General features: G+C 37.9%; 1 protein-coding gene across 13 annotated transcripts in view; it reads right to left on the reverse strand.

Moving 5' to 3' along the window:
* Window positions 1–288: 288 nt before the first annotated feature.
* adnp (activity dependent neuroprotector homeobox) overlaps window positions 289–19,994 on the reverse strand; it is a 45,519-nt gene continuing 25,813 nt past the window's right edge. For 6 of the 13 annotated variants that reach the window (XM_062979742.1, XM_008115608.3, XM_008115606.3 and 3 more), the window contains 5 exons: window positions 15,799–15,944; window positions 14,997–15,108; window positions 8,561–8,673; window positions 7,214–7,306; window positions 289–4,466 (listed from right to left, as the gene is read on the reverse strand). In XM_062979742.1, the coding sequence (XP_062835812.1) occupies window positions 1,332–4,466; window positions 7,214–7,306; window positions 8,561–8,673; window positions 14,997–15,102 (3,447 nt within the window). In that variant the 5' untranslated portion in view covers window positions 15,103–15,108; window positions 15,799–15,944 and the 3' untranslated portion in view covers window positions 289–1,331. The remainder of the gene's footprint in view (window positions 4,467–7,213; window positions 7,307–8,560; window positions 8,674–14,996; window positions 15,109–15,798; window positions 15,945–19,994) is intronic. The other 7 variants (XM_062979746.1, XM_008115612.3, XM_008115611.3 and 4 more) reach the window with 2 other exon arrangements.

Below are 19,994 nucleotides of genomic sequence, written 5' to 3' on the forward strand. Positions count from 1 at the left end.
ATAATAATATAAAATACCTACTTTGGATATACAAATGTGTGCATTACTTAATCCATACAGCTTTTTACATTCACATCTATCTATCTGCTTGCCTGATTAAGTTCCATGTAGTTGTTTTTATACAGGTAGTTGACTTTTTAATCAGCATGTTACTACAGTGGAAACCTATCATTTTTTCAAGGCATCAACCTGGAGCATCCATGTGTGATTTCTTTCCACAAAAGTCAGCGTAAGGAAACAGTCTTGAGAAATAGGGATGCACACCTTGTAATAAAGCAGATGTTTACATTAAGCACAATACAGCAATTTATTTAGATGCTTAAATGAATACAAAGGGGAAATAAAGATCACAAAATTATCCATACTACAACAATGTGTCATATATTAGATGGTATAAATGAATACAACACCATGTTGGTGTTAACTAAAGATAAAACTAAATATCCAAAAATTGCAGCACTCATTTCTGTATGCTGCTTTAACACAGTACACTTTTATACAGATCTAAAAGGTGTCAAAATTAGTAGCTGCAAACTTGTTTCTTGCATGTGATTTTTTAGCTTAAAAGATTTCAGAAAATGGCTCTGAAATACATAGTCATCAGTTGTAATGTCAAGGATATTCAAGAACAAGAAAATTCTATAATACAATAGAGTCCAGATATATTTTATGTTGCTGGCCTCTGTTTGAGATTGTACAAGGTTATGTGCAAAAACTAACTCTGTCAAAAGTCATACTATAGCAGTTTCAAGCTTTTTGCTAGGTAAACTAGATACAGCATTTATTACACAGCAGGGCAACACTAAAAAAAGAACCAAATCTATGATGGATACACAAGAACAATAGCATAAGCATCACTTGAATAGGTCTAAAAGACTGTACAAATATACATTTCAACTATTCAGAATGATACATGAAAAAACAATTTTCCCAGAGTCTACTATACACATTGAACTGGTAGCTCATATGTTGGCCCTATAACTACCATGTGGAAAAGGGTAATGTTTAAAAAGACATACAGCTGAACATATACAGAGTAAAATCAATGTTGAAAATGCCGATAAAATAAACTTTTTTTTGTCTTCAGTGAACAACTGGGAGCCACCAGCATATCAGTTTTCACATTAAGTTACTGTGCTCAGTCACAGCAGGTACTCTGAAGTGAGATTTGCCAGGAGCATACCTTGAAATAACTGGAATTGGTGGTCTTGCAGCCAGTGGCCAGGTGACCTTACGCAGTACCAGTTCCAACAAATTCTAGCAGTCATTCTGAAATGAAAGTGTGTAGACAGTTGTCAAGTGGAGGATATGAGGCTAGCAAACTGAACAGCCTATGCTTGCTGGCTGCTCAGCTCAACCCCAGTTAGGCTACTATGCATTGATTCTGTAACCCCATCAGTCACACTGTCAAACTGGTCTCCATCCTCACTGTCGATTGTGCTATTTTGCCACTCCATCTGCTGATTAGACAGGTTTTCTTCTATTTGTGTTGCATTTTTCCACTGTGACTGGTCCTTAGACCAAAATTCACCCACTTTTCCATAGGAACTATTCTTCCATTTTGACTGTTCTTCATCACTCTCAGAGGCAACAACTTTAGGTTCCGGAACTGGTTTTCTGCTATTAGTATCTTCACTTTGGGAGGATTCATCTGTCCACGTTTCTGGTTTTACTTCTAATGCATTATCTTCAAAGTCAGATGCTTGCTGAGAACCAGGTCCACTTTCAGATGGCGATGCTTCATCTTTCCATTCAACAGCTTCATCGTGATCTTCTTGGTCACCTTCACTCTCTGAACCCTCAGCTACCGGCTTTGGTGGTTCTTCCGCAGAACAACTTCCATCATATTTTTCTGGGTCTTCTTCTTTTTGGTCTTTTTCTTCTGGAGATGCCAAGGTAGCTTCCTCAAGAGTCTCCTTAGATATGCTTTCATCTGGGTTTTCATTTATGCTATTAACAGGTGTTTTATGATCAGAGTTAGAAACAGATTCTGCAAATGGACTATTGCTTTCAATGAATTCTTCTATATTCTCATAACTATCAGAAGAATTTTCATTGTCTTTATCTAGGTTTATCTTTTTATCAACAGTTTTGCTAGCATTGACTCTAGAGTTCTCTTCATCATGGTTTTCAAACAGCCACTCTTCATCAAAATCCATTTCATGTTTTACTTTATTTAATTCTTTCATGTTAAATCCTAACAGGACACCCAGTTTAAACTTTTCACAATCTTTAACACATTTCTTCCTTTTGTTACTGAAGTGTGAAGCAATGTCAGATTTCCATAGCCAAAGACTGGCAGCTAGCTTTTCAATCTCCCTCCGACTAGGATATGGTTGCTTGTTGAAATACTTCGTAAGAAATGTTTTTCTGGCTTCATAGGAATCATCTTCATGACCCTTAGGATCTAAAGCCAATACTACAGGTTCTTCAGGCTTCTCCTCAAAGACAGAAGGGGAATCATCATCATCAATTTTCCGTTTCTTCAACAGAGAGAACTCCATGTGTTCATAAGTACGTTTCACAGGTCCTGCACCTGGAGACTGATTTAGCCGGGAAGGAACATTAGATTTATCTTGACCATTCTGAGTTTTCCCTACACCCCTACAATGGACAAGGTGCAGCGTTATAGTTGAGGCAGTCATGTTACTAGTATATACTCCAAGGCAATGAATACATTTGTAAGTAAGCTTCTTCTCTACAGGATGAACTGTTTGAATAACTTGATGTCTCTCCCTTAAGTGATGTGCCAGTGCATCGGAGATGGGTCCTTTCAGGATGGAAAAGCACAAAGGACAAAGTGTTTTTCCCACATCTTTTTTATAGGGAACTGCTGCTTGAGGAGAACTTTTTACAGGTATATCTGTCTTCTCTGGGATTTTTGGCTGTGGTTTTGGAACTGGGGTATTCTGAGCATGGTAAGCTACAGATTCAGCAGGGGCATCTCTCAAGTTGTAGGTAGTTACAAGTAAATGTATATTGGTGTGACTACCCTGCTGCAATGTTAAGTCAAAGGTTAAAGTGGAATCAGTTTTAGGTCCCATTTCTTCATCAACATGAACCATTCGCATATGAGCAGCCATCTTTTCAACATCATTGAAAGTCGAACGGCAGTAAGGACAAGACAAACCATGGATTAGCATGTGGTTAAGCAGCGTGTCAGTAGGCAAGTAGCGATTACAGTATAAACATTTGCTAGTAAAATTATGTATCTTCATTATGTAGTTTGCTACTGCAGGCACCTTTTCAGCCTTGTGCTCTTTCTCAAAATGAACACTGTACACATTTTCTGGGAAAAGCTCATTACAGATTGTGCAGATTTTCCATTTTTGAGTTGATGAAGTATTGACAGTAGCAGCACCTGCCGGCCCGGCTCCAAGAGGCTTGGGCGTAGACTGGGCTAGTACTCTGGATGCCGCCTGAGACTGAGCCAGTGATGTTGATTTCAATGGGCCTGATGAAAGTGAAGATGAGTTGGCAGACTGAAGAGAGTACCTTGCTGTAGCCTGCGATCTTGCTTCTCCTCCAAGAGGGTAGTGTCTTCCATTCCCACTTGGAGGATACTGTTTCATTGATTGAGACTGCTGGGACAGGGAAATGGGAGAGCTACCAGTCAGGCTGAGCCTTCCTCCTGTGTGACTAACATAACTGGGTGGTACCGATTTCACCCCATAGTTGTTCTGCTGTAAGTGAACACTGGACATCATATTCACTCCGCCAGAATTTAATGTAGGCTTTGGTATGTTGAGTCGATTCATCATTTGCTGTGATGGAAGAGAGCGGACATTTCCAGAGGACAGTGGACCCATCCGCTGAGGAAGTCCCATAGGCTTTTTATCCTGTGGTTTTGGAGCAATTAGCATCAAAGGTTTGGATCTTGGGACCACAACATTAGTGTGCCCTATCATTGCTGTCACCTGATATCCTATACGCTCATGGTCTTCAATAACATGCTGCACTAAAGCTTCATATGATTTCGGCATAAAAAGGCATCGTTTGCAGTGAATCATGCCCTCCTCTCGGGAACTGGAACTTAAGGATACAGCCCCATTAAGTGACTTTTCACTTGCCTTTGCTATATAAGGTGCAGCAACATGCTGAAAATGTTCCCTGTAAATGTGCTTTCTAACTATTTCATAGAGAGGATCTCGGTAAGTGCACTTCTTACAGTAATAAACAGCTTGTTCCACACTGTCAGCCTGCTTAGGTTTAAGGCTATCATGCTTGTTTTTCTCTTTAAAAGTGCTGATGCCGCTACTTGGTGTGTTGGCATTTGGGGCATGAAATATTTTAATGTGCGTTTCCAAAGTTTTTTTGTCTGCATTGAACGTACAGTAGGGACAATTAAGAAGGATCCTGTTTTCAAAGTCTTCGTTATGAACATTTCGGAAATGACTTTTGTAGGCGGAAAAGAACTTTGAAGAAAATGGACATGCGCTGCAGCAAAAGGGTTTTGTCCGATAGTCCTTAAACAAAAACAAAAGAGAAAACTTAAATATCACCAACATTCAATGAATAAAATCTCAATATTTATAGAAATGACATCAATTTAGCATTTTTAAGGTGGAAGAATCAGTTTTGTAGTTCTGCTCCTTATCAAAGCAAATATTATTTGCCTTGATAATATTATTTTCAGAGCAAAAAATGAATTATTTTGCTCTGTAACAAATACTAGCTAGCCAATTTTAAAATTAAATGAAAGGAATTTAAATGACTGCATATAAACCATAATTAAGTAATGTTTATTTTATGTCTTAAAAAGGCTTAGTGTTACAGTAGGGAAAAAAGTATTTAGTCAGATACCAATTGTGCAAGTTCTCCCACTTAAGAAATGAGAGAGGCCTGTAATTGACATCATAGGTAAACCTCAACTATGAGAGACAACATGAGAAAACACATCCAGAAAACCACATTGTCTGATTTTTCACACATTTCTTTTCAAATTATGGTGGAAAATAAGTATTTGGTCCAGAACAAAAGTTCATCTCAATACTTTGTTATATATACTTTATTGGTAAATGTTTTCTGTAAATCCTCACAAGGTCGGCACACACTGTTGCTGGTATGTTGGCCCATTCCTCCATGCAGATCTCCACAAGAGCAGTGATGTTTTGGGGCTGTCGCTGGGCAACACAGACTTTTAACTCCCTCCAAAGGTTTTCTATAGGGTTGAGATCTGGAGACTGGCTAGGCCACTCCAGGACCTTGAAATGCTTCTTATGAAACCACTCCTTCGTTGCCCTGGCCGTGTGCTTGGGATCAATGTCATGCTGAAAGACCTAGTCACATTTCCTCTTCACTGCCCTTGCTGATGGAAGGAGGTTTGCACTCAAAAACTCACGATACATGACCCCATTCATTCTTTCATGTATACGCCCTGGTCCCTTTGCAGAGAAACAGTCCCAAAGCATGATGTTGCCACCCCACCCCATGCTTCACAGTAGGTATGGTGTTCTTTGGATGCAACTCAGCATTCTTTCTCCTCCAAATACAAGTTGTGTTTCTGCCAAACAGTTTTACTTTGGTTTCACCTGACCATATGACATTCTCCCAATACTCTTCTGGATCATCCAAATGCTCTCTAGCAAACTTCAGTTGGGCCCAGACATGTACTGGCTTAAGCAGGGACACGTCTGGCACTGCAGGATCTGCAGGTGGCGTAGTGTGTTACTGATGGTAACCTTTGTTACATTGGTCCCAGCTCTCTGCAGGCCATTCACTAACCCCACCCCCCACCCCCATGTGGTTCTGGGATTTTTGTTTACTGTTCTTGTGATCGTTTTGACCCCACAGGGCGAGATCTTGCGTGGAGCCCCAGATCGAGGGAGATTATCGATGGTCTCGTATCTCTTCCATTTTCTAATTATTGCTCCCACAGTTGATTTCTTCACACCAAGCTGTTTGCCTATTGCAGATTCAGTCTTCCCAGTCTGGTGCATGGCTACAATTTTGTTTCTGGTGTCCTTCAGCACCTCTTTGTTCTTCACCATAGTGGAGTGTGACTGCTTAAGGTTGTGGACAGGTGTCTTTTATACTGATTACAAGTTACATATTTGCATATCAGCTTAAGCACATCTTAGACAGGGGGATTTATAAATATATTAAACACAATCACTGTAAACTTAAAAGTCCAAAACCAGACTTGAAAATGCAAATGAACCTGCAAATGTCTCAAAATTCTTCATGACTTGAGTATTTAATACATAAGAAACTCATCCTTTGCTAACCAGAATCAAATAATCAGGCCATGGGTCATTTACTACTATTACTCAATAAACATACTGCTCTGCTTTTTCTCAAAATCACAAAACAATTTAAAGATAAACAAGGAAAGGAATTATATTACTTGCAGCTGTGAAAGGTCTTCACATACTAAAGGGGTAAGCAATCAATTCCTTTCTCATACACTGTATTACGTAGTAAATTATGAATACTGTATTTGGGTAACAAAAATAATTCAAATTGTCTGTTTCCATGATAGTAGCAGGAAATTTATGGAAAATACGTTCTTTTTACATCTGGATTATTTCTTCACAGCAAATCAAATAATATAAACCTAAACAATAACCTTTTATACCTACTTGGAATTCAGTTTTCTATTACAAGTATCAGCCATGTTGAGTATTGAATTTTACAATCCCATCTGTCTTGAGCACAGGATGAAATACCTGCCTTACCAATAATTTTACTCTCAGATCTGGTACGCAACAGGATCAAACTGCTGAAAGCTCTAGTGAATGAGTGCATAAGCCTAATTGCTTTTGAAGATTCAAAGTAGTATGCTAATGTGTTTCAAAAATATTTCATCATTGTTTCTCAAATAGTTATTTCTTTAGTTCCTTGAGTCATTGCGGATTGGGAGACAATTCAAAAATATCTAAAATAAACAGTAAAACTATGCACTATTCTTTTCTGACAATATAGGAATGGTGAAATAAATTTTAAAAGGACCCCAAAGTTTGTACATATTTTTAAAACATATTTAGCTTTTTTCTTAAGTTACAAGGCACTGTAAAACAAATGATGTATGTATGCTCACTGTCTACAACACGTTCTCTTTCTTCACCTAATCTTAAAGCCATTACCATTATGCAAATTCTATTGAAATACATCCTACTGAAATTAGTCACAACAATTCGTGTATACAGGCTGGGCATGGAATGTAATTTAACAGCAACTGTAAAAAGCGATTTTATGCAACATTATTACTAACCTGATTTTTTGTAAGTGAAGGGTCCCATAATCCAACATCCTCCCATGTAGTGTTTTTCAAATAGAAGTCATTGGGTTCAAACTGTTTAAAATCCTGTGAAGGCAGAAAAGATTTGTACAAGCCTAAGTTGAAATAATATACCAGAGGATGACTGACTTTTAATTTTCTAAGTTCCTGAAAGTTCAACCAACAATTGCTAGTAGTGTTTCAGAAACAGCTCTCCACAGAATATAACAAAAATGCACACTTCACATTCAAAGCAGTTAGAAGCACAAAACCCCTACAAAAGTGGGGGGGGGGGGTGTGTGAATACAGTGGAGATGGGGGGGGGGGGCAAGATTCCTAAGTGCTCCCCAGGATTGCCAAGTGAGGAGCTGGGAAATTCCCCAAATGGCAACAAGCACAAAAAATGTGTGCCTGGTTGCTGACCCCCACTGCCATCGAACCCCTCCCAAATCCAGGGTCATGAACACATTTACATAATAGTCTGGCTTCAGGAAGGGGCATTTCCACATCTGCCTGCCTCCAGAAGCTGGAGCTGCTGTGTGCAGGAGGATGGTGGCAATCACCTGCCAACCTTCCCGTCTCTCTTGGAATGGATTATGCTCCCAGTGTTCCATAGGAGCTTAGTCCATATTGAAAGAATCTAAAAGAAGCAATGCCCACTCTGCTCTCTCTCAGGTGCACGTTAGCTTCACTGTCAAAGTGAGAAAATAGAGGAGGGTGTGCTTCTTTCAACTCAGGGATGTGTGTGGTGCCCAGGTGCCAAGCACTTACTCCTCTTGTTCCTTAGCCTATAAAGACAGGAAACAGGTTGAGTCAAGGTTTGGAGGGCATTAACATGGTCTACATTTCTATCTGTGGGCTAAAGAACCTCAGCTGACTGCTGCTTCTGTCCTGGAAAGCAGAAGGATATTGGCCAGGACAAGGCAATGGCAAATCCACAAACGATCAAATTGTAAGTGAGGAATGATCTAGGTGACAAGAAATGAAAAGTAAAAAAGAAATCATAAAAAGGTAAGCTTATTAACATACTACCATCAAAGCAGTCAAGTAAAGGAGTGGAAAGGTGTTTTCAAAATGGGGAGAAAGCTCCACACTAATGGATAGGTGCACAATTGCTAGCTACCTGACTGGAGCTCTAAAGCCTTCTTAGATTTTTGTTTCCTGCACAATACAACCATATGCAAAATTTGAGTACTATTAGGATTATTCCCAAATTGCAGAAAGGCTTCCACAACTGCATAGTATAGAAAAATTCAAACAGTTCAAATGAAATATATCCCCAGTGAAAATAAAACCCTTCAATATAACTAATTAAAAAGCTCAATAAACAATTATACTTACTTCTATATGCTCTTTACAGTATTCCAAACCAATGTCACTTAATATCTTTTTCACAGTTTTCCGTGCTTTTCTTAAACTGCCAAGGTTGTTGACAGGAAGTTGGAACATAGTTTCTATTGGGGCAAAAAGAGAAAGTAATTAGGTGAAAATCGATGGTCTGTTCAACTTTAGTATTACATTTTACATTGTAGAGAAGTTAGGGAAATATGAAGTATTTATTCAGTTTTATCACACTTATTTACTGTATTGTTATAAGTGTCCTATTTGATTTATTACATAGAGTTTTATTAAGTTGTATCAAGCTTTGTTGTTTGGTTTGGTATGGTGACATGAGGGCTAATCAATAAAATGTATTTATTTATTATTACATTTTTAACTTAAAAGACGCATGGTTATCTTATCCATTTAGAGATATGGACACATACGTAAACTGTAACAACAAAATGTATGGGGACACAACATATCTCATAAAAATCTTTCATTTATATTTTTTACAGATATATGATTTATTGCTTTTTTCACAGACTCATTTCTTGTTATGTTCCTACAATACACATGTACACTGCAGCTGACATACTGATGTATCGCAACAGTTTGGAAATCTCTGCTCTGAACTACATTCACAAGGGTTAGAGATCAGACTCCTTCCGCAAAAGTGGAAAAATCACAAATATCTTTGGGAAGGGGGATAAATTGTGGACCAGAAAAGGGGGGGGGGGCAGTTCTGAATACCACTTCACTTATCCTGAAAAACCACTGCCTTTTCTCTTCCTGTGTGGTGAGACTCTCTAATTCAGAGAAAGGAATGAGGATGAGGGGACCACTAACACACGACAAACCAGAAGAGAAGGAGGAAACAGCCCTGGTGGATCTGGTTCTTCTTTCTCCTTCTGTATGCCGTGTGTTCCGGTTCCCCGAGTACTTCTTTCCTTTCCACAGATGGAACACAGATTTGTGGTATGAAGGAAGAGGAGCTGGATCCAAGGGGTGAGGGAAGCAGCACGGGGCTAGCTGTTCTTTTTACATGCATGCCATGAATCTGTTACATCTGGGAAACAAAAGCTACTGAGGAAGAACAGACTCACGGCAAGCATGATGAAAAAGAAGAACTAGCCCTGCCTGCACCATTGTTTATTGGCGGATCTGGTTCCTTCTTCTCTTCCTGTGTGCTGCTTGCTTCTGTCATGACCAGGTATTCCTCTTATTTTGCACAGGTGGAACAGAGATTTGCAGAACACAGGAAAAGGAAGACGGGACGGATTGGAGAGGGAAGTGAAGTGGTATGGGGCTGGCTCCTTACCTGTGTACCACAAATCTGTATTTGTCCATGAAAGAAAGGGAGATATTGGGAGAAACAGACTTGCAGCAAACAAGATAAAGAGGAGGAACCAGCTCAATCCACACCCACGCCAACACTTATCTTGCAGAACTGGTTTCTCTTTCTTTTCCTGTGTGCCTTTTTTCCTATTCTCTCTGGTACTCATAGGCAGAACAGGGATTCATAGAGTTTATGAAGAGGAGCCAGATTTATGGGGTAAATGAAATGCCATTAGGATCCAGCCTCTCCTCTTACGTCTGTTTCCACAGGCAAAGACAAGGAGATAACAAGCAGAACAGTGATTTCAAATATTTCACAACTTCTGAGGATGGAGTCGCAATGTGAATGTTCACATGACAGCTCCAATTTCAGGAGAAGGCAACATTTCACATTTAAACACGTTAACCCTATGAAAGAAATGGAGGGCTGACGGTGGTTGTCTGGCAAAGATGGCAGAGAATGTTGTTCAGTCCTGCCCAACTACCAGGTCAATTTCTTGCCACATTGGCAGCTTCAATGTTGGAAAAAGGCTGGTTGGTTGTCATTACTATTAAAGGGAAAACACCACAGATACTATAAATGCTACATTTTGAACATTTTCCTTAGCATTATTTCCATTTCCACAAAAGAAACATGAACTGGTTGTCATTCCCTAAGAAGCTACATTAGTTCTATGATGCTATGACTTTCTTTTTCCATAGGTCAGTTTATTCAGTATGAACAGTGTTATGGGTTTGCAACAAAATGAAAAGTTCAAATAGTTAACAGAACTCTTCAAGACTTACATACAGAAAAAAAAATCTAATCAAGTAACATTTCAGGAAAACGTTTTGAAAAATAAAATTATTGTTTGCTAAAATTCAAAGTTGTAATCATTACAGTTTATCGAAACTTTTTAAAATGCTGCAACATGAACATACTGTAATTACACCTTTCTGGATTTCTCATCCTAGTTCCATAACATACCAAACATGACATAACAAACAAGAATAGCTGTTTAAAACTGTTACTGAAAAGTTTAGATAACTTCTTTCACAAATGCACCCAGGGATGAGTTTTTCTTTTATCAGCTCCCACTTTTCAAATAATTTCTATTTTGGTGTCCAAATATATAATTTTTTTAACGTCCCCCTTTTTTCTCTTTTGCCATCTCTGCAGGTTCAGGTAAATTTTTGAAGGAACTACTATTTACTTTGTATCAGTCAGGCTCATATAACTACAATGAGATTGGTTGGAGTAGAGTCCCATTCTTTCCCAACTCAAACTTTCTGGCATTGTTCACTGCAGACACACAGCTGCAACCTGACATATAATGTCTGTATTTCTCTAGCCTTCCTTCACTATCCTACCATTGTGATGCTGCTAAAAAAATTGTTCAGTTAGAGAGATGACAAGGGAAATACCAGTTTTTCAAATACCTAGTACACAAGATAACTTCATTGTAACTGAGATAGTGCTCTTCATCAATGATCATCATGTAATCACAATTAAAATGTTACATAAATCTTACTGAAGAAAATGTGTATTTTCTAAAGTCTCCTATAAAATAAATTATATTTCAGAAATATAAGACTGCATGAGTTCTTTGGCATGTCATCACTATACTGCACCAGTGTAGCACACAGATAATTCTTACTAACTGGTCACATTTCTACATAATCCTCCATGAACTATTCTCTTTATAAAATGCCTTCATTTAAAAACATCAGATCAGATAATTTATGCATATAATTTTCAAAATAAATAAAGTGGATACATAAGAAAAATTTTCTATCAAGTATGTGCTTGCTTGTATGATTTTATTAATGCGTTATTTTTAAATATTGTCCTTTAATTTTATGTTCACAGTTGCGGGTCAAAGATTTTGCCAGAGACAAATAGGAAAGGTTTTATGCTAGTTTGCAAACAATAAGTCCTCCTTTATGCATCTACAGAATTAGTGGGATTCAAGTGAGGAAGTTCTGCTTTTTCTGAAAGCAGGTGACTCAAGCCTGTTTGCTAAGCAGAATTAATGGATGCGCTCTTGTCTTAATTGCTATTAAGACTTCTCTTCCCAAACAACTCAGCAGAGTGCACTGTTTGCTTGTCAACAATAGCTAGTTCGCGTGATCAACTTTCTTTCTGAGTCTCTGGTTCTATCTAATCTTTTTGTAGAGCAATCCCATTACTGAGGGTGTTCCTGATGTTCAAAATAATTCTTTTTTTAAAGAGTGTGTGAATAATTCCTAAGTATCAATATGCAGGCAAATATACACTAGGCAGAAACGTTTCCATATGTAAAATAATACTTAGAATACTGCCAAAGAATCAAATACATTTTTGTGCACTAATAAAATAAAGAGAAAGCAAACTTCTACAAAGGCAAACACTCTGAATTAGGTTTCTAGCATACAGTGGCTCAAACAGACTATGAAAATATAGTCCTATAATATGCAACATCAATTAAGAAGCCACATGTCTCAGGAAGACACGTGAATAGTATCTGATTAGAATGTTATCAAAGGAATAAGTCTACTCAAGAAATGTTTTAATATGTTATTTACCAATAGTATTTTGTGGTATAAAAATTATTCAGCAACCACAGAAACAAGGTGCTTAGGGTACAGTTTTAAAAATGATGCCATGGCCAACAATAAAACAACATTAATGCACTACTGGTGCTAATGGCACTTCCACAACTTGTTATGGCCTGGTAAATTTTTGTATCTGACAGTCAAATTGTTACTGTGACACTTTTTTCTCCCAATCTCTAGTTTAGGATTTAGTTTTCCTTGGGAGTTTCTCCTGCAAAAATGAAGTACTAATGCCTTGAAAAATAGCTATAATTCCCTAGACCAGTCTAAGAGCAGAGGTTGGTTTACCCTCCATAAGATCCTGCATTCACTTCTTCATATAGAACTATTGGAGAATCATAAAGGATTCCTCAGCTAGGGTTTTCCCAAAGCTATGCTTTGAACATCTATCTGAATGCAAACTTTGGAGCTCAAAACATCAGAAATTGCTGAAAATATACCCTACCCTGTCTCATGAGCTTTCAATCTTGAGTTCAAGAGAGAAGTTGCATGAATACATTTATAACCAAGGTATTCAAATGGACAGACAGGCTATTAACAGCTCCAAATTCTCAACATGGTACAAATTATACAAACTCGACCATGAAAGGGCTATGTATCTAACCAACCTTACATTCCCTAACCTCAGACAAGCTTTTACAGCTCTACGATTCCAAAGCATGCCATCAGCAGTGCTGGATGGTAGATACTTGGGCACTCCTTTGGCTAGCCGAATATGCGTATGCGGGGCCCCAGAAATTGAGGACCTGCCCCACTATTTGTTTGCCTGCACTCTATACTCTGCACCAAGAAATAAATTCTTAGGGCCTATTCTATGGTACCTACAATCGAACACGGTTGTAGAAAAGATCTTCTAACTTTTATCTGACATCAACTCCACAATCACGTATAAGGGCTCTCTCTTTACCTTGGCAGCAAATAAAATCAGAGCAAGACTGATTGCGGACATTGCAATCGACTACGCCGGGGATGCTTTTATCTAGTTTTTAATATGACTCATATTTTATACTGGCTTTTTACTGGTTATATTTTGCAAGCTCTGTTTTATACTCCATGCATCCTGCTTTTAACCGTGGAATTTTACAGGGTTTCTATAGATGCTTGGTTGATATTTTTACTTATGTTTTTAAATGACTGATCTTATACATTGGCATTTTACCGGTAATTGTGCAGCTCTCAGCACATGTTGCACTTGTGCTGCTGCACCTCACAATGTATAGTTTGCATGTTCTGTTTTATCCTGCTTGCACCCTACTTTTAAGTGTTGGATTTCATAGTGTTTTGTATAGATGTTTGTTTGATGTTGTTTCTGTATATGCATATGACCATTGGTCGGAGCATTAATAAATTGATTGATTGATTGAAGTTTAGGAATCCAAATACCCAGATTTTTCTTCAGAACTTCCATTTCTAAAGCAGCAAATTCCCATACAATATAGATACCTCCTATTGCATATACGAGGCTTTTCTTTACAAGTGTACTGAAATAATAATTCTATATAGCAAGCATTTCTGATGTGTGATAACATTTATGTCATTTATATGTCACCTTTCTCCAAAAGAGGTAGCTCGCAAAAGAAGCTAGCTAAAACTCAGGAACACAACTTTAGAACACCACACAGCATGGAATAATTTAGAAAACATACACAGGCTTTACAAAATGAAGTACATTCCCCAATATTTATAGCCTGCTTAAACATAAAGGTCTTTCCATGCCAGCCAGTCTCCTATTGAATCCCCCCCTTTCACCAAGTAAGACTGTGATGGTTGTGAAACAGAGAAAGCTCTCCCTTATAGATCCTTAGGATTCTTGTCAGGTTCACATAGGGAGATACAATCTTTCAGACAGTTCGGATCTAATCCATATAGGGCTTTATTGGTCATTACCAGTACTTTGAATGGTGTCAAGAATTTAAATGTTTCAATGACTTCTGTAGTTTACACTAAAACTACCACAGTACAATACAATAAAAGTAATTAAATGCTGTAATTAACAGAGACGAAATGCTTGCAACAGTATCACACCTTGAAATGCTGGCGTCAGGAAGAAATAACTATGACCCATGTATACACAAGTAGTATGTAGTAGATTTTAGTGAATGCTTCATTCTACTGCTCAATTTAAAGTACTGTAGGTTCCATTTCCTCTGAACTGGAGAAACAGTATCACATTTATCTGGATCAGTGACATATTAATGCTAGTGAGATGGGTGAGAGAAGGAACTTAACTAACAGCCGCTGAGATGGAAAAATATGATGTGAAGTAAAGAAATGTCTCCCAGCATCTCAAAGACTGGAATTCAGAGATACAGAAGGTTGGAGACAATGAGCTGCTCTAGGTGGAACTTTGTTCTGGAACTGTATGAACAAAAGACAAAAGGCTTTCATTCAAGCATCATACATTCAGTACATTTCCCCTAGAATTCTTTTAGAGATAAAATATAATAATGTATTATTCTAAAGTGATTATCTCTGTGCCTTGCCAGGTATCCATCTTAAGAGGTACCATCCTTTAGACCAGATGTATAAGCAACCAGACACATACCCCTTTGTCGCTGCTGAAGACAATGACTTCCACGAGCCTTTCTATTCCTGCAAGTTCCTCTTCTGCTAAATTCCTTTAGCATATGACTTCTGGTAGGAAGTACCATTAATGCCTGCAGTGATGAATCAGAATGAAATGTTGGTCTGCCATCAAAAAATTCTAAATGACATCCAGGAAAAGGAGATAGCTATCAGAAGATTCGAGAAAAAGCCTAGATGTTGAGACCCATTATACCCAAGATGAACTGATCATATACATAAAAGATGAGGCTGCCTTCTTTTAAAAAATTGGATTTTTTAAAATGTAAAAAGATATTACATTCTGGTACCTGTTATCACCAAGAAACCTTAGAATTTCAAGGAGAATGCATGAACAAACAGATAATAGCTCCTGAATCAAAACTGTCATTCTGAGTACTTCCTAAAAATTATTTGTTTTTTTTAATCCAATGTCTGTTCATTGTGGTATTAATTTTTAAAACTGGAGAAATCTCATCTTCACCGAATATGGGGGCTATGATTATCAAGCATATTGCCAAATTTTATATGTAAAAATATTTTTAATATGTAAAAACATATAATAAATGAGAGATCTGGAGAAATAAGAAAGCATAAAGGAGGAAAAGAGAACAGACCAAAGGAACAGAAATGACAGAAAGCAAAAACAGGGAGAAGGAAAAATAATAAATGATTGGTTGATGGGATTGAGGCAAATGAAAATGTGAAGAAGACATCAAATCACAAAGAAGTTTTAAGAATGTGTCCAACTGACACAGTATTACTGTTCTCTAGAATTTAGTCACCTCTTTTCTCAGTACAAAGCAGATCTCTGGAAAGTTCTCCCTGATGAAACTATTATAGAGCCACACAGAGTTTTAGCCTCTATGTGACTTCTTGCTGTGTCTCAAGCCTCCCGTTCTTGAGGCTCTTTCTTCAGGTGTCCTCCACGCTGCGGGAGAAGACAATATCAGACTGACTCACAATTATGACTTACAAATTTACATATTTCAATTAGAGAAAAGGCTAAAATAATGTTGAAGTGATACCATTAATTCTAAAATACAAAATGCATTACAGAAAGATTAATTTATGTTTCCTGGATTCAAACTGTCCCAAAATCCAAGAGGACAAATTTCACTATGAACAAATTTGCCTCTGTATAGCACCTACTACATAGAACTTTAAGTAGCAGGGTTAAGGAAGGCCTTTGGAGACCCATATTGACCTAGATGGAATAATTAAAAGCCAGCTTCATATATTCATTTCTATCATGAAAAGTGGCATTTTTCTTCAGCCATCTTGTACTTAGCCATGGCTCAATAACAGGACATATTTTTTACATGCAAAGGTACCTAGGCTTAATCCCTAGATTCTCCAATTACAGGATTACAGGTAACAGAGACAGAATAACAACTTTGGATAATTTGCATTCAGAGCAGCATTATTGGGCTAGATGAACCAATGAAATGGCAAAGCAGTTCCTCTCAATTTGTAGTGTTCCTTGCATTAACCAATGAAACTGTAGTTGTGTTTCAATATGATACACTAGAGACTTTTGATGCCAAAAAATGTCTGAAATACCTATTTTCAAAATTAAGGTATCTTGAAATAACGAACTAGTGCTCTTTTCACAAATACATGAAATGAGGTACTGACGCAGAATGCAAATGTGTATAAAACAAAACCAAAAATGTTTATGGAGTTGCGCACAAACACAAATGAAGAAAATCTGATCAAATCAGCAAAAAGAAATGCCAAGGTTAATTAAGTTGTATTGACTGATATCTGTGTAACAAGTAGTTATAATCATTCTAGTTTCAGTTAAGTAAAACAAAATCTCACCCCCCTTTTGGCCACTGGGCTCAGCTTCTTAGTTCTTACAGAATGTTGTTCCATTAAAGCTAGCAGTGCCTTCCCCCACATCTGAGCCAAACTATTCCTACCTGCCTCAGTACTTCTTAAAAGGGCCACATATAATTCCTTTACTATAAATAGCTTCAGTGACTGCTGGTCTGTTTTGGGCACAGATTCAGGCAATCAAACATATATTTATTTCCCCATAGGACTCTATCCAGATCCTGAGATTCTAGGATAATCCTTTCTTTCAATTCCAATACCTATACCAGCACTGCTAACTGGAAAATCAAAAATAGGTCTTTCTAACAGCCGTTACCAAGAACTTCCTTTCTTAGCGAAGCTAGAATGCCCCTTTCCTTGCTCTTCTGAAGGCAAGCAACAGGCTTTTGAAAACTGAACGTTTTCAAAGAATAGGCTTTTAATAGGGGGTATTATTTTTTAAAATCACATTTTGGCAATCTCATCATGTTGTATATTTTAAAATGCTGTCAGTATTTTTCATTTTGGCAAAAAGATACAGTATAAACTAAGCTAATAATATCACATCAATCCATGGTGTGGCATTAACTCTTAGCTTCATCGATCACTTAGTCTTGTCTTTACAAAATTCAGAAGGTAAGTACCTCTAAAAAGACTGTTAGGCACAGAGATGTTGCCCTTTAAAGGCACAATAGTTTCTTCAAAGTTTTTGCCATTTAAGAAACAAAAAAGGAAGCACAACAGGAGGTGGAACGGAAGACTGACAAGCCGTAGTTAAAGGATTTGTTTGCAATAATTGACTTATCAGAAACCCAGAGAGCCAGCTATGGCTTTTGGCCCAGGCTAGTGTCTGGCCCATATGGATTGCTAAGCTGCTGCCACCTTAATTTTAGTTTTGAACTAGTGCTCATACAGTTCTTGTACTACAGCTCCACTCTGTTAGGAATACAAACAGAAACATTTCTTTGTTTCCGTTTTATTTTGAATTTCAGCGGAGGGGACAGAAGGAAACTTACCTCTAAGCACTAGTCTTTATTTTACTTATTTGTTATGGGAATGTGCACACATCAAACTTGTGGCCATCTTCTGTCTTGATTTACTGCCTTAGGACTCATGTCATGTGCAATGTTTACTCTGCTATTATTTGGGCACAAGTACAGTAAAAAATGTCTGAATATATCATTTTATTTTTCTTCAACTTCACACTGAGAAAGGATCAGAAGGAGCAATATAGCCTGGAAGACTCAACGAACACGCTCTAAACAGTTTATATGTATAATCTTCCCATGAACAGGAATCAATACATTTAAAGTGGGAACCAAGAGACTGTGTTGATTTTTGCCAAGATGACTTTCAAGACAATATAATTAATTTTTATACTGCTCTTTTAAAACTGTTTGCAAGTAATCATTCTCTCCTTGGCCTATTCTCTATACTTTTTAACAGAGCATATTAAGTTTACCCAAATATGCTGATATATGTGAGTAGAAGGCTAATTTTAGTGTTTTTCCATACACTCTCTCTTTAATTTAGCATACAAGGCCAAGGAACAGATGGGGATGCTGGTAAAAAAAGTTAGGTTTACCATTAAACGACAGTATAGCAGTTACTAAAATCTATATAATGCCCGTCAGTGAGGGACCTCATATCTCCCAAACTACTCCACAGAATGCTATGAAATTTGGACACAACATAGCATTTGAACTGCCTTGTGTTTTAAGCCTACTCTCACAAACCTGAAACACCTGAGAAAGGTAAAATCATACCCCTAAGCAACATCCAGTCTCCTTCTCCCTTAGCTACCATCCTAATAGATGGCTCCTCCCCTTAGCAACGGCCAAGCACTCCCCTCCTCCCTTAGCAATGATGCAAGCAATGGTCAAGCAGTCTCCAACCTTTAGCAACCGGTGTGGGCGGGGTCGTAAGGGAAGGCTAGGCCTGCCTCCTCACCACTTACGAGGAGTTACACGAGGCCGAGGCTCTGAGGCCTAGCCACAGAAAGGGTGTCAGGAGAGACTTCAGAAGCCCCTTCTGGTGTGAGACAATTGGTCGTCAGCAAGGATATTACCCAGGGGACACTCGGATATTTTACAATCCTGTGGGAGGCTTCTCTTTATATATCTGTGAAAGTCCCAGTGTGGGAGAAAAAACTTTTTTCTCCTACAGGCAAGTGTGAATGTTCCAATTGGCCAACTTGACTAGTATTACATAGTCTTGTGCTTCAAACCCTGGCTACTTCCTGCCTGGGGAAAACCTTGGTTGGGAGGTGTTAGCTGTCCATGATTGTTTCATGTCTGGTATTCCACTCTTCTCTGAATGGTGTTCTTCATTTACTGCAAGATAAATTGGCCAACTTGATCAGCATCGAATAACCTTGCCGCTTCTGGTGTGAGAGAACTGGCCGTCAACAAGGATGATCCCTGGGGGACACCCGCATGTTTTACCATCCTGTGGGAGACAGAACTCTTTCCAGAGTTTTTTAATTGAACCAAACTGGGCCACAGCAATGCATGGCCGGATACAGCTAGTATACTACATAAATCCTCTTCAGCAAGTCTTTTAGTAAAAAATGGCACAGAGGTAGTACTATAGATTTTTTTAAAATTTTGAATCAAGTAGGATGAATGGAAAAGAGAAAAAATGGAAATATAGGTGTCTCTGATGCTAAAGAAACAAAAGAATGCATCCACACAAATGCATGAGTGAAAAAGGGAAAATACATATCGAAAATACTGTCAATATATAAATGTACACATACCAACAGATTTCCAACTTGAAAAGTATCTTCCCTTTCATTGACTAAAGAAGAAAATGAAACCAAGGAACTAACTTATGGCAGTGGACCTGCTAACTGGAAAAAATATATTCACTGCTGTAAAATTAGTAATAATGCATCAGTGAACCTCCAACTAATTTAGCATTGACTTTTTTATCATTACAAAAGTACTCTTATATATGGAAATCAACACTGTTGTCAGGTGTATTACATTCAAACATTTCTCCTAGTTTACGATTTGTCACTTTATTTCTGAGGCTGCAATCTCTAAATGTATTTTATTTGGGAGCAGCACTCAATAAATAAAGCTGGGCACTAGGTTATGCCATGCATACAGTTGGGCAAAGATTTTCAGAATGCAGTTCTTCCTATTACTCAACAGCATTT

The sequence above is a fragment of the Anolis carolinensis genome, chromosome 4 (genome assembly GCF_035594765.1).
Source record: "Anolis carolinensis isolate JA03-04 chromosome 4, rAnoCar3.1.pri, whole genome shotgun sequence".
Lineage (NCBI taxonomy): Eukaryota > Metazoa > Chordata > Lepidosauria > Squamata > Dactyloidae > Anolis > Anolis carolinensis.